General features: G+C 38.2%; 1 protein-coding gene and 1 pseudogene across 21 annotated transcripts in view; both read left to right on the top strand.

Moving 5' to 3' along the window:
• The window catches only part of MPDZ (multiple PDZ domain crumbs cell polarity complex component), a 168,726-nt gene that overhangs the window by 92,075 nt on the left and 53,800 nt on the right, over positions 1-22,851 (top strand). For all 21 annotated transcript variants that reach the window (XM_048222973.2, XM_048222968.2, XM_048222978.2 and 18 more), the window contains 3 exons: positions 9,833-10,031; positions 15,968-16,072; positions 19,634-19,726. In XM_048222973.2, the coding sequence (XP_048078930.2) occupies positions 9,833-10,031; positions 15,968-16,072; positions 19,634-19,726 (397 nt within the window). The remainder of the gene's footprint in view (positions 1-9,832; positions 10,032-15,967; positions 16,073-19,633; positions 19,727-22,851) is intronic.
• On the top strand, positions 1,456-3,541 carry LOC113260633 (60S ribosomal protein L9-like; annotated as a pseudogene).

The following is a 22,851-nucleotide window of genomic DNA, read 5'->3' as shown; positions in this document are numbered from 1 at the left end:
TCAGAAAAGGAATTCTTAGAAAATGAAAAGTCAGCAATTTGGAATTTCGAATTCTTTGAAGAAGTAAATTATTAGTTTCTTTGAATGTTACCAGTTATGCATAAGTCAGTTTGTATTTAATTTCTCTCATTCACTGAAATAAAGACTAAAAAGACAGCCAGGTGTGCCACCACCAAAGTATAAATGCAAGTTATTCAATATTTCTTCCCAGGTGGCAGGATTTTTGTGTCCTCTTTTACCCATAAAGGGTTGAGGCTGGTTAATAATCATAAAACCTACTGAATTGGGCAAAGAAGATTTCCTGTAGAGAGAAAATCCTAATTACAATAGTTAAAACTGGATGGAGGGAGAGCATTTTTGTTCTCTTGCGTTCATTACTCAGCTGTGTCCCTAGTGCTTGGTGCTGATAAATAGCATCCTGAAGTAGTTGCTCTGGGTGCCCAGTTGCAGCCCAAGACACTGTTCAGCTCTGCATCAGAGATCTTGTTCCTTCTGTCATGTAACCAACCAAAGCCCTTTGCATTGATATCTTATGGCAGAGTCTTGTTTCCTTGTTAAATTTGAGACTTGGCAGTGAAGTCTAACAGTGCTTACTTGGTGAGTGGAATTCCAGTCTCTATCTCTTTCTAAATTTTGTTCCATTTGGTGACAGCTGGGTACTACTACAGCAGCTAAATGGAGAATTATAGCAGAGAATTTTTACTTAGCTTTACTATTTCTTATATATTACATTTAATAGAGTAATATAAGACTTTATAGAACTTTCTATATTTTGTTAATTATGAGACATATTCTAGATATCTAAATATGTCAGAAATATTTCATCTGTTAATGAAGTTTCTGAAAGCGGATCACTTTGAATACTTGTTCTGTAGGATGTTAATAGAAGTTATAAAAGGGCTACAAGTTTGGAAGTTGGGAATGTGATACACTTAAGGAGACAGGTTTTTGTTTGCACTGCTTCTCAGCATCTTTGGTATTCAAATGTGCGTTGTGGATCTCTAAGAAGTTATAGAATTTTCTTACATTTAATTGGCCATGGAACCCATTTTTTTAACCTTCTTATAAGGCAGAGATTTTTTTCAAAGCCCATGTGAAAATCCCTATTTTAGTGTATTTATTTATTCATCTATTGAACATTTATTGTTTTCTATATTCTAGCTAGTCACTATGCATAGACACCACGATTTAACCACTTTCCTCAAAGAACATGAGTTTAAGAGAGTAAGCAAATTGACGTATCAAATCCTAAATGCATTAAAATATTGTACATGCTATGCTAAACATTCATAGAATGAACATGGAAGGTTTAAAGGAGGGAATAGCTGATCCCTATTCTGAATGTGGAGGAGTTTAGAAAAATTTCAAGGAGATTTTTATCGCATAATTGGGAAAAACTGGAAGCTGCTAGAGCTGAGGCAGAGAAAGGCGAAGCATTGCTGAACTTTGTGGGGCATGGATGAAGTGAGGTGTGACAGTGGGCAGGGTGAGATTTGATGCTAAAGGACTGATAGGTGGGAGGCAGTGCTAGAGGGGTTCCTGTGCTGGCCCCTTCTGTCCTAGCACCCGCTGGAGGTTCCTATAGGCAGCGGTTGCTGAGGGCAGAAAAGTGACAGGGTCAGATTGGGTTTTAAGATCATTCTGGCGTAGGCTGGTAAAGTATTTTGGAAGCAGTTGGGAGACTCATGTAAGAGTCATGGTTTGATCATACCTGGTTTTACAAACTGACCCTTTGGATTGCTTGCCTATTTTTAGTTTGCTGAGAGAATGCTGAATTTTGTCAAATATTTTTTTCATCTATTGAGACAGTCAAATGGGTTTTTGTTTGTTCTATTAGTATGCCAGTCTACATCATTTTTTAGTGTGGTCCAAGATACATAAAATGGACCATTTAAAATCATTTTAGGCGTACATTTCTGTAACAGTAAGTCCATTCACATTGTTGTGCAACTGTCACCACCAACCATCTCTAGTAATTTTTCGTCTTCTCCTACTGAAACTCTGTGCTCATTAATAATAAATATTCTCCCTATCCCCTAGTTCCTGGCAACCATTCTACTCTGTCTCGATAAATCTTGAGTATCCTAAGTACCTCAGGTAAATGGACTCATAGTATTTGACCCTTTGTGACTAGCTTATTTACTTACATAATGTCTTCAAAGCTCATCCATTCATAGCATGTGTCAGAATTTCCTTCCTTTTTAAAAAAATATTTTCAGAATTTCCTTCCATTTTAAGGCTGAATATTCCTTTTGTTTATTTCTTCATTTATTGTTGGACACTTAGGTTACGTCTACCTTAACTTCTAAGTTTTGACATTAAAAAAAAATGCTAAGGTGATTAAGCACTTGGAAAAAAAAGCAGTAAAAAGTGAAGTGTCCTTGTTTTTTTTATTATGTTATGTTGTCACCATACAGTACATCATTAGTTTTTGATGTAGTGTTCCATGATTCATTGTTTGCGTATAACACTCAGTGCTCCATGCAATACATGCCCTCCTTAATACCCACCACCGGCCTATCCCAATCCCCCACCCCTCTCCCCTCTAAAACCCTCTGTTTGTTTCCCAGAGTCCATAGTCTCTCGTTATATCAGGAAATTCATTTAAGCCTCAATTTTATTTTTTTAAATTGTTTATTTATTTAAAGAGAGTGTGAGCTGGGAGAGGGACAGAGGGAGAGGGAGAGAGATAATCTTAAGCAGGCTCCACGTGCAGTGCAGAGCCTAACATGGGGCTTGATCTCACAACCCTGAGATCATGAACTGAGCTGAAATCAGGAGTTGGACACTTAACCCACTGAGCCACCCAGACGCCCCTGATTTTAAAAAGAGCCCCAGGAGCTCTTTGCCACATCTACTGTGAGAGCAAAGACCATTGTCAACACTCAGACTGTCGACATTCTAAAAGATGTCGAGCACACTCCGAAGGGATGCACTGTTACGGTGAAGAGCCCCAGAGGAACCCTGTGAAGGGACATCAGTCACATCCATGTAGAGGTCAGTCGCCTTGGAAAGCAAAAGAAGAGGGTCCGAGCTGACAAATGGTGGGAAACTAGAACAGAACTGGCTACTGTCTGCAGTGTCTGTTGTCATGTACAGAACACGATCAAGGGCATTCCACTGGGCTTCCAGTGTAAGATCAGGTCTGTGAATGCTCACTTCCCCATCAACGTTGTGATTCAGGAGAATGGTTCTCTTGTTGAGATCCAAAATGTCTAGGGTGAAAAATATATTTGCAGGGTTCAGATGAGGCCAAGTGTTGCTTGTTTAGTATCTCAAGCCCAGAAACATGAGTTAATTCTTGAAGGAAATGATATTGAACTTGTATCAAACTCAGCAGCTCTGATTCAGCAAGCCACAACAGTTAAAAGCAAGGATATCAGAAAATTTTGGGATGGTATCTATGTTTTTAAAAAAGGAACAGTTCAGCAGGCTGATGAATGAGATCTAAGTCATCCAGCTACAGAAACAGCAAGATGCCAGATGATTTTTAGACTTTTTAATGAAATCCTAAAGATGCAATAAAAGCTGTATTGATTTGGGGCTTTTTCTTAAAGTAAACGCTAAGAAATCCCTTTCATTTGCTTTGTGAGACTAAACAACTTACTTGTAAGTATGAAATTATACCATCATTAGTTTACCAACTAAATTGTAATATCAAAAGTACAAGTAACTGTTAGTTTTATTTCTCTGGTTCATTGACATTATTTGAAATAATTTATGTATGCAAAATATTTACAGGGCTTTGTCCCTGGATGTTAGACTTTCTGGAACCCAATGAGGTTCCTCTAACATTTTGGGGCTCGCATTCAGTATGCCAAAGGGAGAACATTTCTCTATGATCTCAACTGACAGATATTCAATATTCAGATTTTTATAGCACTTAAGAGTAACTAAATGTGAAAGGAATCACAAAAAAAGGACTATTTAAAAAATCTGTGTAAAGCATTAAAATAAAGCGTTCATTTAAGCTTTTAATGTAAGAACGTGTTGTCTTTACAATTTAAAGTAATGAAAAGCATGTTTATGTCTTAGAAAACCTAACTAGAGGCTGGCTTTGTGCTGGTAGGAGAATATGTTATGATAGGGTTTATTACTGAACACATTTTTCTTAGATTCCGAGTCTCCCTTTAATCAACTGTGTAAGGTTGTTTGCAGTTTTAGCCTTCTGGATTGTTTGTTTCTTTCTCAGGGGTTAACCAGAGAAATTATTAATAAATGACAGGTTTCCATAAAAGCTGCCACATTCTGTTTGCTTTGATGTCATGAATCACTTTTTTTTTTTACTTTGTTAAATTTAAGGGAGTAATGTTATATGCAGGTACACTACACATGCATATAGTGATTTTTTAAAAATTTCATCTTGATGATTTTTGATAAGGTTTGTGGTCCATTAGATAATTATGTTGTATTAGGACTTTGAAGGTAAAAAGAAAAGGTAAAAAGGTAAGAAGGAAAGAAAGGTATTATCCTCTTTTCACCAATTAGGAACAGAAACATAGGCTGAGGAATTTCTCTGTAAGTACTCAGCTGTTAGAATAGAACCAGTACTCAAATCTTAGTCTGTCTCTGATTTTCACATACCATATGATACATTTCAGTGCTTGAGTAACCCAAGGCTATGTCAAGATTGCTGAAAGAAGCTTCATTTTGAAGCTGAATTAAGATTTGTGTTTAGCTCTTAGAGACCAATGTAGCTTTGGATTGGGATAGAGATGCATTGAAAATACATTTTGTGAGTTTTATTTTATTTTTATTTTGTACTTTATTGAACACTTTGTGCCAGGCACTTTGAAAGGAATTCCACATGTTTTTGTCAGATAATTCTTTAAACAATCCTAAAAGGGGGCATTATTCCCATTTTACAGATGAGTAAAATGAGGCCAAGGGTGACGTTTAGTCCGCCCAAGGCCACACTGATTAGGAGTGGTGGAACTCAGATTTGGAACCAGTTCTCTGGTCTAACAGTACATGCTTTGGGCTATTCTGTTTCTTCCAGGAAAAAAAAAAAAAAGTCGAGAGATCCTAGAAGTTACAACCAAAATCTAATTAGTGGCTATTACACTGAATTTGTTGAACTGCAAAATTATCATTTGGTGATAGGGAAATACAAGCAGAACAAATTAGTGCCAGCTTCTTGGTTTATGTAGTTGATGTGACCTGGTGGCCTTATTAGTGATAGCTGATAGAATCGTGAGTTAAATATACCATTAAAAATGAATTTAGAGGTCATGTTCACTATAGTTCATGATGCCTTACCCACGTCTGTGACTTGCTTTATTGTAGAGTGCATGGTGCTGGTGAGAACAAGATGATGGGTAGGAGGCCTGGTGTGGGCCACTGTATGAAATTTTGTTTCATAGTCATGCATTTTAATTTTACCATAGTACAGTTATTTAGTGGGTCTTTATGGGAAGGGTGGCAGCATCAGGGCAAACTAGAGTACCTACTGAAACATTTCAGAGCTACCCTCTCTGCTCATAAGAAACCCATCTTGGATGAAACAGTGTCTAAACTTGTTTGTAGGTTTATGGTAAGCAGAGGTGTTTTCTTGACAACAATACATTTTAAAGTCAGTAGTATTTTTCTTTCTCTGACTGACTTATTTCACTTAGTGTGCCATCCATGTCATTGCAAATCGCAGGATTTCATTCTTTTTGGTGGCTGAGTAATATTCCATTACACACACACACACACACACACACACACCTTCTTTATCCATGCATCAGTCGATGGACACTTGGGCTCTTTCCATGGTTTGGCTATTGTTGATAATGCTGCTGTGATTTCACTCATATATGGAATTTAAGAAACAAAACAAATGAACATAGGGGAAGCAAAGGAAAAATAAAATAAGTTAAAAACAGAAAGAGGCAAATCATAAGGACTCTTAACTATAGAGAGCAAACTGAGGGTTGCTGGAGGGGAGGTAGATGGGGGGATGGGCTGAAATGGGTGATGGGCATTAAAGAGGGCACTTGTGATGAGTACTGGGTGTTGTATATAAGTGATGAATCTCAATTCTCCTCCTGAAACCAATACTACACTATATGTTAACTAACTTGAATTTAAATAAAAACTTGGTGAAAAAAAGAGAAACTATTCCAGAAAACAGTTGTTAGAAACATTAAAATCAATAAATGTGCTTCCAAGAAAACAATAAAAAATAAAAATAAATAAAATGTCCATTACAGTGGAATATTATTCAGCCATGAGAAAGGAGGAACTCCTACCATTCGTGACTACACGGATGAACCTAAGTGAAATAAGCCAGAGAAAGATGAATACTGCATTATCTCATTTATATGTGGAAACTTTTTAAAAAGTCGAACTCTCAGAAACAGAGTAGAATAGTGTTTTCCAGGGGCTGAAGGATGGGGAAAATGGGGAGATGCTGGTCAAAGGGTACAAGCCTTCACTTATAAGATGAGTCAGTACTGGGGATCTAACACCCAGCACACTGACCATAGTTAGTGCTGCATTGTATACTTAAAATTTGCTAAAAGAATCAATCTAAAGTGTTCTCATACACACGAAAAAGAGAACTGTGTGAGATGAAGGATGTGTTAAGTAACTGAACTGTGGTGGTGATCATTTCACAAGGTCTCCGTATATCAAATCATCACATTATATGCTTGAAATATATACAGTTTCTTTGTCAATTATACCTCAGTCGAGCTGTTGGAAAAAAAGAATTTTCATGGCTGGGGAAATTGCGGTACAGCCAAGAACTAGCAAATTTCCCATGATGATATAAAATGGGGGTCAGCAAACTTTTTCTGTAAAGGACCAGACAGTAAACACATTCGATTGAGTAGGTCATACAGTCTCTGCTGTGCCTGCTCAGCTCTGTTGGTACAGAATGAACACGGCCATGGAAGATGCGTCCGTGAATAGCTGTGGTCAGCTTCCCATAAAACTTCATTCGTGGATGTTAAAAAAAGTAAATAAATAAATAAAATAAAAATCATTAGGATAAGTCTTAACAGAATATTTTAAATATATTTGATAATGGTTCGTTTCTATGAGAGAACTATAACTAGATAACTAACTAGAGCTCGGATGTCCCATGTCCAGGCATGAAATATCAAGCTGGAAACATATTATAGTCAGGATTGTTCTTAAAAAGATATCGAAATACAGCGTGCCTGGGTGACTCAGTCAGTTAAGCGGCTGCGTTGGGCTCAGGTCATGATCTCAGGGTCTTGGGATAGAGTCCCACATCTGCATCGGGCTCCCTGCTCAGTGGAGAGTCTGCTGCTTCCTCTCCCTCTGCCCCTCCCCCCTGCTCAGGCCCCCTCTCTTGCTCACTCTCTCCTTCTCAAATAAATAAATATTTTAAAACATTAAGAAAATGATATATGAAATATGAATAAATGAAATATCATTTGGTATTATTAAAATTAATACATAGAAGAATTTCTTTATTTTTATACAAAAAATACAAACCTAAAAAGGAATTTGTGATATCTCTCACAGCAAGTTTTTATAAACTACCCTTATAGCTTTATAGCTTTCCTTACATTATATAATTACATAATCTTGTTGAAGGAACTTTTAGCACTTGGTTTTAAGTGAATTTAGTTACATTAATTTAAAAAAAATTTTAAAGATTTTTTTTATTTATTTGACAGAGGGAGAGAGAGCAAGTAGGGGGAGCAGCAGGCAGAGGGAGAAGCAGACTCCCCACTGAGCCAGGAGCCCCAACATGGGGCTCGATTATAGGACCCTGGGATCATGACCTGAGCTGAAGGTCGACGCTTACCCAACTGAGTCACCCAGGCTCCCTTACTTACATTAATTTTATATAAAGTTTTAAACATAATTTCAAAAGGTTTTATATTTTTGAAGAAGTAGAGTGAGGGTAGGGTAGAAGGAAATATAAATTCAGAGAGCTTTATTTATTGAGAAACCCTTTCTGATGAAGTGGTATTGAAGAGTGAGAAGGAATTAGCTGTGTGAGAGCTGCAGGAAGAAGGTGTCAGGCAAATTCTGAAGTGGGGAGAGACTGGGTGTATTTCTGAAAGCAGTCCATGTGGTTGGAGGACAGGGAGCCAAGGGCATGGTGCTCAAGAGGGGTGCTTGTCGGGAGGGCCAGGCCGTCAGTGCCCTACAGACTGTGCCAATTAGGTGTGCTGTATATTAGCACCACAGGACACCAGTAAAGGATTGTTAGCAAGGGAGCAATGTGATCTCTTTTGAATGGTCGCTGTGTCTGCTGTGAGAAGAATGCATTGGTGGTTGTCAGGAGACCAATTAGGAAGACCAATTAGGAAGCTGTTTCAAAAAGTGAGGCAAGAAGTGCCGGCTTGGTGTAGGGTTAGTGTGGAAACAGAGAAAGGTGAATGCATTCGAGATAAATCTTCGAGCTAGAAATGACAGGACATGGTGATGGATTAAGAGATAAGAGCTGAGCGAGGGAGGTAGGCATCAAGAACAACTCCAGCATTTCTACTTTGAGAAATGGAGAGTAGCGTAATGATACCGTTACCAAAGAGGGGAAGGAACCTGGTGAAATAGGAAAGGGGAAACTTGGAAATTCAATTCTATATATACTAAGGTTGCATTTCCTATTAGCTATCTAGGGAACATGTCAGGAGGGCAATTAAATATCCAGATCTGGAGCTCCTAGAACTTTAGATTTAGAGATGAAAATGGAAGAGATTAGAGTTAAGTCCACATCACTTCAGTGACAGACCACTATACTTCAGGCACTGACCACTATGCTTCAGGCACTGAGGATGAGACTTGAATACAAGCTTCTTGGTGTTAGGTGTGCTTTTTTCATCTCAAGAAAGCAGCATAGAACTTGGCACTTAGTAGCATTGTCCATCATAGCTAAATCATGGAAGGAGCTGAGATGCCCTTCAACAGATGACTGGATTAAGAAGTTGTGGTCCATATATACAATGGAATATTACTCTACTATCAGAAAGAACGAATTCTCAACATTTGCTGCAACATGGACGGCACTGGAGGAGATAATGCTAAGTGAAATAAGTCAAGCAGAGAAAGACAAATATCATATGATTTCTCTCATCTATGGAACATAAGAAATAGGATGATCAGTAGGGGAAGAAAGGGATAAAGAAAGGGGGTAATCGGGGTGGGAGTGAAACATGAGAGACTATGGACTATGAGAAACAAACTGAGGGCCTCAGAGGGGAGGGGGTGGGGGAATGGGATAGACTGGTGATGGGTAGTAAGGAGGGCACGTATTGCATGGTGCACTGGGTGTTATACGCAACTGATGAATCATCGAACTTTATATCGGAAACCGGGGATGTACTGTATGGTGACTAACATAATATAATAAAAAATCATTTAAAAAAAAAAAAGAACTCGGCACTTAGTAAATATATAGTAAATGAATAAATGATCTAGAAATAAGGTAATAGCACAGAGTTTCTTAATTTATGCAACTCCTTTTCTGTTTGTAGTCTTGCCCTTTATTCTTGTTTATGTATGAGAGATGAACTGCTATAAAATTGATTTGTTATTGTCAAAATACCTCCCTTGGGAGAGTTTTCTATTTAAGGGCAACACATGAAATAACCTGGGTTATATTCATTCCACGGTGTAGACCTGTTTCTTCTCTAGTGTGTTCAACATAGAAGGTCTTTTTCTGGATACAAGTTCAGAAACATTTCAAAATGTACTTAAAATTTATTTTGTGTTAGAAACTTTATTCTTTCCTTTCAGTGTTTTTTTACTGGATAAAAAAGTTACTCCTGTTCTTTTATCTATGAGTCCATAGGGATTATTAAATTCAAGTTAAAATGAATTTGAGGGCACATATTTGATACATATCTGTGCTCCCCCTTTAACACAGGGATGACAGTAAGTGCTAATAAAGATGGCTTGGGGATGATCGTTCGAAGCATTATTCATGGAGGTTCCATTAGTCGAGATGGCCGGATTGCTGTTGGGGACTGCATCTTATCTATTAATGAAGAATCTACTATCAGTTTAACCAATGCCCAGGCACGAGCGATGTTAAGGAGACACTCTCTCATTGGGCCCGACATAAAGTAAGTATCATTTGGACTCCAGTTTAGCTTGGGAAATTCAAGAATTTCAATTCATGAATCAGAATTTTTTTTCACTCTGTGTTTCTTTTTAATATGCAAAAATTATCACATATTTATTAAAAATCAATCATTCGGGAATTTGACTATTCCTGAATAGTCTTGATTGTAGCTATAGTTTCTTTAAGACTGTACAATGTTGAAATATTTGCAAGCAGCTTGCCTCTTGTGTTTAATTTTACTCCAGTGCTTTTGCAAAAACCTGAGACATCTCTCACAGAGCAGGAAAGTCCACGCAGGATCTTACAAAGAGGTTTGGGTTGGCCTCAACGTAAGGAACTGTGTACTACCTAACTGACCTATGTGAATCCTAGGACTAAGCTAGTTCTTTAATGGCCAGTCGTGGAAAAGAGCATATAGAACAGCGTCAGTCTGACCCATAATTTACCCTTTGGTCAACTACCTCATGATCCCAGAGAATTCACCAGTATATTGGTATAGTCCAACTGTAGGTCACGTAGGATATTTTGTCAGGAAGTGCTTAAACTATCCCATAATCCTATACTGTGCTAAAAGCATGTTATAGATGTGGCTTGGTTTTAAAAGTTACTAAACGTTTCTTGAGCCAACATAAAAATCAGTTCATGACTCTGTCACACCTCATCAATGTAATAGCTTGGCTTTTTTTCTCTAGCATTAACCTTTGAATATTTGTATTTAATGTATAAGGGATAAAATAGTAAAATAAGAGCTCAGGGAAAAATTGTTTACCTTAAATCAATGTAATGATTACCATTATGGGAAACTTTCCTGTATTAATGTTATTTTACTGACTGCATTCTGTATTATTCTTTTGCAAAGTATATATTGTTAGAGCTTAGGTAAGAAAAGATGTATTTACAGTCTGTTTTTAATTCTGCTATCATTAAAAACAGAAAAATACATACTGTTTGAAGTGGATTCTGCCATCTTATACAAAAGTAGTATTATTTGGGGCCAAATTTCTCTAGTGGGCTTTCATAATTTTGCATGCCCTTTTGAATTTTATAATGGAATAGATCATTTCATCCTGTGACAATTCCTTAATTATCTTAATAATGTGAGTGCCAGTACATTAAAAATTTCAGTGCCTCTAAGAAAAAAGAGAAACTTTAAGAGGTTTCTTTACCACTTGTGGGCCAGTGTCCATTCTTCTACCTTCAAAAATGAAGGATATAGACCCACATGGGGACCCTTTATTGCAAGGCTTTATTTTACTTACTTTAGAGGTAGCATAAAATACACATGGCCTGGTAATTGCTCATTTGATTTACTGTGTGATAATGCATGTTTTATGCTGTGAGCACTGGTGCAGGTCCCCTGCCCACTTTTTGGCACTCTGAGCACCAGAAACAGCGCTTGGTTATCTAGCCGTCCCCCTCAGTTCTAATGTATTGCAACGCTTAGGAAGTGGCCAAGAAATAAGACCATTGTGATATTGATTTGGCATAAGTTAGGCATCTAGTCAACTCTAGGAAAGTTGTCAGATACTTTTCCTTTTTCTCCTTTCCTTCTTTCTATTGCTATTATCATTTGCTTTGTTTATTTGTTTTCCCACCTTCTGAGCCAGCACCAGGTTGGACCCATTAATGCTTACAGCAGCTTTATTAGGACCTATAAGGATATCAGAGGTAACGTCATAAATTATTGCTTTAGGATCCCAGGAGTCAAAATGTAATACCTTAAATTTAAAAAGAGAATAAGAAAAATCCTGCAAATTTCCCTCCTCTGGAAATCAATTAGCCAATTAATCTCCTCACTCTCACCTGTGTGTGGACGTGCACACACATATTCATAAACATAATCACAAGACACATTGATATCTTCTCAAGTGTCCTACCAAGGCCGAAATTCAGATGGTATAGTTTGACTTATGGGGTAAATGGTAGAAAGAAATTTGAATCATATAATTCCTTTTCAGAAGAAGTGTGTTAAATGATGAAAACAAATAGCCGTTTAGATTGACCAGGGCTGAGTGGCATTTTGCATGAAGTGCTTTGGCCCTGTCGCATTCTTATCACTAGCTTTTATGAAGCAGAAGGTTTAGAATTACCTTAAAAGCTATGTGAATAATCCTCCCAAAAAGAAAGTCTAGCCCTTCCATTACTCTGAGTGGAACCATAACATTGCCTCTGGCCAATTAAGCTTTGTAGTCATTACCTGGATCTAGGCTCCATCCACATCTCTTCCTCTTTGTCTCTTGTTATGAACCTAGCTTAATGTGGGATGGTAGTGGAGGAGTGTATTGGAGGGATTAAAAAAAAAAAACAAAAAACTTTAAATGGTTCAATTACATAACTGATTGGTTTTAGGAAAAGCATTGCTTATTGAATACAAGGCACTGAATTCCTTTTTTGCCATTTGTGATAGATAGCAAGGAACTTTGTGTGTGTGCGTTCATGCATGCCTGGGTAGATAATTTGAGTTTCAAGAGTTCAAGAACAGCCAAAGTTCCAGGTTTCATTATTTTGTATGGAAAACCAGATGTGAAGCCTTACCAGAATGCATTCTGTTTCACTTCTCACTCCACCTTGCCAGGAGCTCTTATATTTCTGTAATAATAGCCAGGGTTTTGTGCTTAGCAGCAGCTGCTTCTAACATCTGCCAGATAATTACCGAGCTGAATCAGAATTCACCTGCCTTAACCTAAAGTGTGGGATGAATTCCTGATCAAGGAATAAAAGATTGATTGCAGTTACATTTTTCCATGCTTGTTAATAATCACTGCTATAGACACCAGTAAAGAGCAGATGCTTTTCTGGGGGAGGTGTAGGTGGGGGGAGGGAGGTGGAAAGGGGAAAAAAAAACAACCAAGAGCACCCACTTTTAACTACATATGTATGCATCTCACATTCCGCACAAGACATTGACATTTGTTAACACCATTGTAAAAAGATGCCGCCGCGTATGCTTCACATTCTAGATTTTCTACAGCACCTGCTGATGATCGAGCCCCCTTTTATGTGTGACTATCGGTGATTCAAAAGCTCATTATGGCTGTGTGTTACAACCTGTCTGTGAAAACCATTTCATGCTTTTGTAACTTCCCGTTGACGGGATAGATCCAGATATAGACTCAGTGTATACATTTTGGCTTTCTTTTCTTCATTTCTATGAGAATGTAAATCCCAACAGAACTATGAGATTGTTACATGTTCACATTGCACTGATGATTGTGATCTCATTTGAAAATCATATTTTCCAACTACTGAGCTTTCAGGCTGCTTTGTGGGGAAGGATCCTGCCTGCGTGTGCCGGCGCCGTCTCTGGATTAATAGCCGGGTCACATTTCGGCATCACTAACGCTATTCTTTTTCCTTCCACACCATTTGTAACCAAAGGTTAGTTATGTGTAAGAATATTTAATACAGCTCTCAAAGAAGCTGTTTCAGTGTGTTTATTCAGCTCATAATTCATTTTCCGTGCCCCTCCTGGGATTCGGAGGTTCTGTGCGCCGTACGACCAGGCGTGGGTTAGAATTGCTTTGCGTGCGCTGTTGCATTGTGGGAACCTTGTTCTGGGGTCCTCGCTGTCTGTATTGGGGTAGACGTTTGTGGAAGCTGCTTTCTTTCCTTTTTCTCACTGCTGTCTGAAATGTCAGAAAAATATTTGTAAAACTCCCTATCCCTTACCCTTGGTAAAATGAAAAACAGTTTGGGACTAATATAGAGGAAAATTCATTTTTTGGCGTCGTTTGGGATAGAAACATTTTTTCCTTCTCAGAACATTTAAAAAAACACAATACTTTGAACTGATTATTATCTTTGCTAGTGCATTGTAGCTTTCCCCCTCACCTTTTCCTGACTTTAATTTATATGTTTTACCTTTATTAAATCTTCAGAAATAATACCAGTTTCCTTTTTTTTTTAAAGATTTTATTTTTCATTTATTAGAGAGAGCAAGCAAGAGAGAGCACAAGCAGGGGGAGAGGAAGCGGGAGAGGGGTGAGCAGACTCCCTGCTGAGCAGGGAGTCCGACGACTTGGGGCTCCCCAAGATCATGACCTGTGCTGAAGGCAGGGACTGAACCACCCAGGCACCCCAGTACTGGTTTTCTTGAATAGGCTTTTTAGTTTTAGGTTTATCTTTATTTGTCTTTGTATAAAATAGAATCAATCATCCTGGCATAATATGTTATACATTTTTACTCATTATTTTGGGAAGGGATGAATTCAAATTTACTATTCAATATAGTTTTAACACCACAGAGAAGGTGTTTTGTAGATGAATAAATTAAGTAGGGCCAGAATTAGGATGTGACTCTGTCTCCTAGTGTACTCCTAAACCCTCTGAACTGTGCTTTGTGCTTTATTTTTTTGGGCCTGGAGGTAAAAGTGTCATGGAGAGACTCCCAGGTGTCCCCAGAGTCTGCCAGAGTGATCAGGTGTGACTAGGCTTGCTGATGCCCTGGTGGTAAAGCACTGCCTTATATTTCTTTTATGCTTTCTCAGCTTACGATAGCCTCATGAAAAGTGACATCCTTCTTGTGATTGAGGATACGGAGATTTGGCAGTGGTGATTTACCCTCCCATTACGCTCTGATGAGCAAACAGAGCTGTGTCTTCTGCCTCCAAGTTTGTGACCTCACAGAGTGAATGCTTTTTATGGAATAACCAGTATGTCTGAAATTACGTATCTTCCTTACTCAGTAAATTATGCCAGTGGCATAATGTGGATTTTACATAAAAGACTGTCTTTTTATCCGTGCCCTCCCCTGCTAAGGTTTTATGTACTTATTGTCTTCATGGGTAAGTCGTGGATAGTTGGTTTAATAGTCTTCATGATTTTTATATTGTGTAATTCTGATACATACTTTTTTAGTTGCACAATGTGCTGAACCAACTTGTAATTCAATGTTTCTCTTACCTAACTATTCCTTAAGTTGAAGATCTTGGGAGGTATATCAGTTATGTAGCCTTTTATAGAACAGCAGTGAACTTGAATTTTCAAATATCCATTTCTAAGCATTTTAGCTGTAGTCAACATCTTGCTCAGTGCCTTCCACATTACAGGCATTCAGCCAGTACTTGTTTAATTACTAAGTGACCATTCAAGTGTAAACATCAGGCTTTTCTCTAAAACCAAAATAACTTATTACGGAGTTGCTACAGATTACCTAGAGAGTCTTCCCATAAATTTATGATGACTTCAGACTTTGGGGTTCATAACTTAATAGAGCTAACATATAATTATTATATACTTGTTAATGCCCATAGTTAATTATGTATTATGGGAGAATGTAAAGTAATTTGGGTAGCCAGTATTTTAGTAGAGTATGTATAATTTATTCTTGCTAAGGAACCCAAAAGTCTTTGGATGAAATTAATGTTATTACTGACAGTTCTGTTTCTAAGGATTAATAGATCTTTATTTTTTTAAAGATCTTATTTATTTGAGAAAGGGAGAGAGCACGAGCAGGGGGTTGGCACAAAGGGAGAGGGAGAAGCAGACTCCCCCTCCCCCACCCTGCTGAGCAGGGAGCCCCATGAGGGTCTGGACCCCAGAACTCTGGCAGTCACTTAACCAACTGAGCCACTCAGGTGCCTCAGGATTAGTAGATCTTTCTAAAAATTGCTATTAGTCGTCTCATTTGGAAATTGAAATAATGCTGTTTTTCTCCTCCATATGATTAGTAAACATATAGTCTATCAGCATTTTAAAGTTTAATTGTTTAAAATTTAAAGTAAAAAATTTAAACTTTAATCTCTAATTTTTGCCTATAGGGTGCTTTATCCTTTCCAAGTTTGGAGTCTCTGCTGAGTAAGCTGATTAAATGAGTTGTGTGAAAAAGTGGGGATGAAGGGACAAGATCGTTTTATTTCTGTATTTTGGAATCTTTTCCTGTTAGGCAAAACTTTGCTTTCCTTTTTTTTTTTTTTCATGGATTGTATTCTGTTCCAGAATTACTTATGTGCCCGCAGAACATTTGGAAGAGTTCAAAATAAGTTTGGGGCAACAATCTGGAGGAATAATGGCACTGGATGTTTTTTCTTCATACTCTGGCAGGTGAGTGAAGCAGTAGGCTTGCTGCAGGGAGTGAATGATGTAGCAAGCTCCAAAGAAGAGTTTGAAGCCAGAGTCGGGGAACTAGCGATGAAAAAGAATGATTTCCTTTTCTTTCTCTCTTTCAAGATTAAAAAAAAAAAATCATCCCAACCTTTCCATTACTTAAGAAAGTATCATAGTGTGGAAAATATGTGAAAAATCAAATCAAGAAATTACAATCATCTTAAGTTGCACCACTCTGTGTAGTACTCTTAACATACTGAGTTTGGGGAATTCACATCAGATTTCAATGTTATTTCATTAATTCTCTGGAGCCTGCAGTTTGTATGATATTGTATCATGCCTTTTCCTCTCTCATAAGTGTTTTCAAACATGTTCAGAAATTTTATTTATTTTATATTAACATACATACAGATTCAGAAACATTTTTAATGGTTATTTCTTTTTTTTGGAGAGTGTTGAGCTGAACCTCTTTGTATATATGCACGTTAGGAAACAGTGTATGCCTTCTTAAAAAGCTTTTGATAGATAGTGTATTAAGGACACTTATTGCAGAGAAAGGTTTTTTTTTTCCCTTTAAGAAAGGCAGGAACTAAATTTTGATGCTGCTGCTGACTGAGTTCAGCACAGGGAAAGAAATATTGTTGGATTGCTTTTCCACGAGAAGGAAGCATTTTACACTCTCAGCCCTGGGCCTGTTTTTTCAGTTGCATTAGCAACTGAATACCAGATTTCTCTTTAAGCAGGCTAGAGAAGAGATGGCTCTGCAAACATCCTGTAGCCTTCTCAGAAGAGTTGTACCATTCCCTGGAGGATGTCAGAACATCCCAGAACACCCTGGTGTCCATGACTCTGCAGGTATCTTGATATGGCATCACTGTTTCCTCTGTGAAGTGCTCATGACTGCAGTAATAGAGAAAGTCTTAGGGGAGGGAAAGATGTGTTGTGTTTAATAAAAGGAAAGAATGTCATAGGCCTTGGGGCCTCATGAATTTTATGGGAGAAGGGGTATTCACTTCACCCTGTACAGAGTTCACCCGTGCTCCTCTCTGGAATTTCTGTCTCAGGCTTAATGGTATGAAATGATTGTAGCTTCTTGTCAAAATGGTAAAAGCAATAATTCCAGTGTCCCCCTAAAATATTACTTCAAATAACATAAAGACTATGCCAAGGTAACATCGTATTCCTATTAAGTTCTGAGGCCTTAGAGTCTCTCAAAAGTCATGAGAGAAACAGCCGCTTTCAGCACTGGTGCCTCCCTCCCAGCACAGAAAGGAGAATGGCCTGGATTGTCCAGTGCCATGACCACCTGCTTCACTGCAGAGAAAGTATATTTACTTTTAGTGTAAGGGGCCTCAAAACAAAACAATCTGCATTTTATAGAAGAGGAATCTATACCAGAGAGGTTAAGTAACTTGTCCAAGTTCCATAGCTAATAATCGGCAGAGCTAATATTAGAATATAAGCAGTCAGGTTCCATGTCCTTAACCATCGGATTCAAAGAAGAAATATACAAGCCCCTTATAAAAATATGGGGCAGCATGGCGTGGAGGTTAAGAGCTCAGGTTTTGCAGCAAGATGGCCTCAGTTCATACTTTACCTCTGTTACTTTACTGTGTGACTTTGTGCCAATGTCTGGTATCTTCATGCAGGTGTGTAGAGTTAGTTATTATAGTTGCTAGAAATGTCATTGGTTGTCAACAAACACAGGCGCAAAGAAGTCTAATTCATTCTTAGCCGGGTGAGTTTGGGCAAAGAGAAATGGTCCATTTCGCTCTTTGGGGCACACGACACTTGAGTCCTGTAAACCACATTCTAAGAGGAATAAGGAATGGTCGACACATTTATAGGAGCTTATCTGGGTTGATGAAAGGATTCAAGGATTCTAGAATCATTTGAAGAAAATGGGATTTTTGTATCAAAGGATTCAGGATATTCAGGATATTCTTACAGCTAAAAAAGCAGAAACATGTGATCCAGTATATCTGAGGTGTAGCTCCCTGAGCTTGGACTTGATCAGTAAGGTCCTCCCCCCTTCCCATGGCTGTCACTGAATATTTTAGGAACTCATTTTACGTTCTCATTGTTGTCTGTATTCCATACCTTGCTTCTTCTGTCCTATTCCCTCTAGCTCTGTTTCCCGAGGATGAGCTCGTGTTCACCTCTGCCCCGCATCTTCAGGATACAGCTTCCCTCCGTCTATCTCGTTCTCAGTCTGCTTCTTAGCATCCTTTTCAAAAGTCCCCTTTTTAGAAATAAAATAAAATAAAATCCCTTTTTTGGATTCATTCCCAAAAGTCTTGTCCCACTGTCAGGTGTAGGCTGTTGGATCCCAGCCTCATTGAGAACCTTGTTCCTCAACTTGCTCAGGAGAGGAATTCCAGCATACAACAGTGGGCAGTCCAGCTAGGCAGATAGATTTTCTCTTAGCAGTTGAAAAGAAAAACCTAACACTTAGGTCAAAGGAAGAATGAGATGTTCAGGGAGAGCTTGGACAGTTAGTTGCTTTCCAAAGATGTTGTGAAACATATTCAAACACAGACAATTACTGGGTTATATGACTTCTGATCTCAGAGTCTAAAGGTTATGTGATTTGACAGAGTTCAGTATTCCTGTCACTGGAGAATGGATATAATTTGAGGGTATACTTTCTTTAGACTATTCAGTTTCTATATAAATCAGTTGCAAACATTTATTAAATCAGAATATCAGAATTTTTATAGCCTTCTTTGCTTTCAAAGGAATATGTGGACATTCATCTTTAGAAAGCCAAGTTTAACTAACAGCATAAGGACACACCATAATTGACTTAACCATTCTCTATTGCCCTTACAATGTCGCTCACTGATACAAAGTATACCTTTGAAAAAACAAACTATCGATATGGTTATTTATAGTTTAATTTACAATTAGTTAACAGACTGGACACATTTTGTTACATGCCTGGCATTTGGCAAAGTCTGAATTCCTATGGAAATTGAAAAGTGACCTTAAATACAAGGACATTGTAAACTGCTTCCTGTAAGGAGTATTCTGTGTGTGGCCCTTCTGGATGACTGAAGTTGGACTTTAAGCATTTTCTGCTGTTCTTGAAGGGAAAACACTGGACCATCCTTAGGAAACAGGATGCTAAATTTCTGCCTTGATAAGTTCTTTCAAGGCAGGTGTCGATCAGGGTTGTATACGCTTATAACCCACATGGTGCTTCTACCTTTCATATGTTATGTTTAAGAAATACTTAACGAAGATTTTTCTTTAAAATTCTGGTATTTTCCCCTTTCCTTTTTCTTATCTCCCATGTTTCCTTGGGAAAGAAACAGACTAGCTAAGAACCTTAGCACTCAGCTATATCCAGACTACGTTATGGTAGATTTATTCTAATGTCAGGTTTTTATTTTCATTTGATCAGGTTTTCTTTTCCCCTTAATGTAAAATTGGCCAAGTATGGTGAAAATATGAAGTAGTTCTGATTTTTAACAAATTGATAATAAAGTATATATAAGAAAAACTTGCACAGTTTTACTAGGATTTTGGAGTATTCACTGTGTAAATTTTTAACAGAGACATTCCAGAACTACCAGAGCGAGAAGAAGGAGAGGGAGAAGAAAGTGAGCTTCAAAATGCAGCATACAGTAATTGGAACCAGCCCAGGCGGTAAGGACTATTTCTGTCTTCTGCCTACTCAGTGTTTAAAGATAGGAAGGTGTGGTTTTGAGTACTGGATTACAACTTGCTACTGTGACATAGGGCAAGGCGTTGTAATATCCCTTACCCTCCATTTCTTCCTGTGTGCAGTGGAGAGAACAATGTGTTATTACATAGGATCTAACCTAACATGTATACAAGGATTTGACACATAGTAGGGGCTAACTACAATTAACTAGAGAAAATTATGCATAAGTAGTTGGGAATGGATAATATTTTCTATAGAGCTCGATCTTGGGTTTACCACCAAATGTTAATTTAAATTTTCTCTAGCATTTGTAGCATATATATTCAAAATGTGTGTGTGTGTGTGTGTGTGTGTGTGTGTAAAAGCATCTTGTTATCACAGCCTGCAGTTATTTTAACCCATGCTCTGTCTGGAACCAATTTCGTATATAGTAGAAAAGATAGCTTTCCTAAATATGTTCAGATATATCGCTATGCATCACTAAGGCATATTTTTGTGTTCATGCTGAGTACAATCACATTCAGTTTCATAGGAATTTATTGAGTCCTGATTATGGATGAAGATGATTTTGTGAATAACAGGGGAGTATGAGCCCTAAATCCTGCCTTCAAGGAAATAAAATGTACTGGGATAAGCAAGATGTAGAGACACACAAAATAATTTAAGAAAAAAAGGTATTGTAAATAAGTGTAAAATATGAGTCGTCATTGGCTATCCCCTCTAAACAGATCCACAGGTGACCATCGTAATGGTTTCTTGCACTTAGGAAAAACTTAATATTTATTCTACAATAAATACATAAAATACTCCAGAGAGAAAAATTTCTACTCTTCAGAGTTGTAATACACTTTGATGATTTCCCTTGCTTACATCTAAACATTTTTAGGTTGAGCTCTATTCAAAGTATAGAAAACATATTATGTAGCTTTCACAAAAAACAGTAAGCATTTCTAGCCATTTAAAATGACTTTTTGATTGGAATTCTTTAAAAAGCTATTTAGCCTACTTAAATCAAATCTACATCATTACTCACATTGAGAACAGAATATGAATGCTAAGATCTATGGAAGAAAATAGATTATGTTGTTTCTTATTTATATGAGGATAAAGGCAAAAGTGAGTTAGATGAAATTATTTTGTAGCTGGTGATCATAATGATAAACTTGAATTTTGTTGGAGGACAGTAATCACAGGCAAAGAAAAAGATAGATTTGTCAGTTTTAATGATGCTGTTGGAGGAAAAGTAGATTTCAGAAGGCAATATGCAAAATGTTTGGAGTCCGTAACAGCCATCTTAGAATTCTAACTTCAACACTTTCTAAGATAAATTTCTTAATGTCTGCTAGCGCTCAGTTACTTCATTTGTAAAATGGGATTAATAATCGAATCTTTTAAATATGGAGAATTCAACGTGATAATGCATGGTTCCTTGTGCAGACTGAGCACTCAGTCTCAGTGGTTGGCCCGGTTGATAATCACCATCATCACTAATAACTAGCAAATAGAAAATGTTGGACACAGGAATCAATTTGAAATTTTATTATGAGAAAAATTTTGGTGTAGCATCTGAACTGGAAGATTTTTATATTTTAGCCCTCAGTTTTAGTCTTCACATTAGCCTGAGCTCTCTCTAAAGGTAGTAACTACCTTACAGAGAAAATATATGTGGAACTTCCAGAAATCTTAAGAAGATATCCTGCACTCACTAACAAAGGTACTTTTTTTGGGAAAAATTCACAGAATAGTATGAGAGCGCTTACCAAAATAACTAGAACTTTTAGTAAATGAGGAGCAAGTGTTACAAATATGCTTTACAACATGGGAAACATGATGGGACATTCATTTATACTGTTAAAAGAAGTTTACTTTGTGTGGAAATAGAGGATATTTTTTAGCAAATTATAAATTTTAAGATCGCAAATAAGCTGTTACTCTTATTTTGCATGGGATTTCCATTTACAGAATTGGTAGCATGCTCTGTGTATCACTTTCCAGCTTGTTACTTTTCACTCAGTCCAGTGTTTTGGACATCTATCATGTTGCTACTTCATTCATTTAGTGTAGTTATGGCAGTGAATTTCAATATATGAATACACCAGCGTTTATTCCCAGGTCAATATTTGACAACTTAACACTTACTCACTATTATAATAATTCTGTACAATAAATACTTCTATTTCCTTATGTATATATACATGTATCTATGAGAATTTATCTAGGTATGTATCCATAAGAGGAATTTCTGGCTCATAGATTTGTTTATTGTTTTAAAAAAATATTTTATGCTAGAAGAGTTAAGATGGTGGAGGAGTAGGGGACCCCTTTTTCAGCAGGTCCCCTGAGTCGAGCTGGATAGGTACCAGACCAGCCTAAATAACCACAGAATCAGCCTGAGACGCAGGAAGATACATCTGGATCTCTACAAATGAACATCTCCAGCGCTGAGTATTGAGGTACAAAAAGGTGGAGCCGTGAAACCACGCACAGATATCGGAAGATAAACGGAAGGGGGAGGGAGCCACCGCGTTCGGGCACCAAAAGCGGCAGCCACCTGCACGGGGGAGCGGGCGGACTCACGGTCGGCACCCTCGAAACAGCAGACTGAGACCCTGAACCGGGTGCACGCGCAACCAGGCTTCTCACGGAACTCCGGAATCCCGGTGTGCTCACCGGGCATAGACTGAGACCGGGAGACCCGGGAGCGCGTGGGGAAGCTGGCGGATGGCAGCGTTAGAAACACAAAGGACAGAGACGCGCCGGCCCTGGAAGTGAGGGCAGGAACGCCGGGTGAGGGGCGCACATCCCGGGACGCTGCAGGGTTGAGCAGCACCAACAGTAACAGAGTTAAAGTGGCCAGAACATCAGTGGAGAACGGGCCGCAATCCCTCTGTTCTGTGACAATTCAGCCTCTGCTGCTCTGACTCTCAGAAGAGGCATAGCCAACTGCCAGGGAAAGCCGCCAGAGAACAAAAGCCTGGAAATAACTGGCTCAGAGAGTGCCCATCCCCATCCCCCCTCGCAGGGGACACGGAGACTCTACCCAAACAGGGTTGCCTGAGTATCAGCGAGGCAGGCCCCTCCCCCAGAAGGCAGGCTGAAAAATCAA

The sequence above is a fragment of the Ursus arctos genome, unplaced genomic scaffold (assembly GCF_023065955.2).
Source record: "Ursus arctos isolate Adak ecotype North America unplaced genomic scaffold, UrsArc2.0 scaffold_18, whole genome shotgun sequence".
NCBI lineage: Eukaryota > Metazoa > Chordata > Mammalia > Carnivora > Ursidae > Ursus > Ursus arctos.
This window is presented reverse-complemented; position numbering and strand designations above follow the sequence as displayed.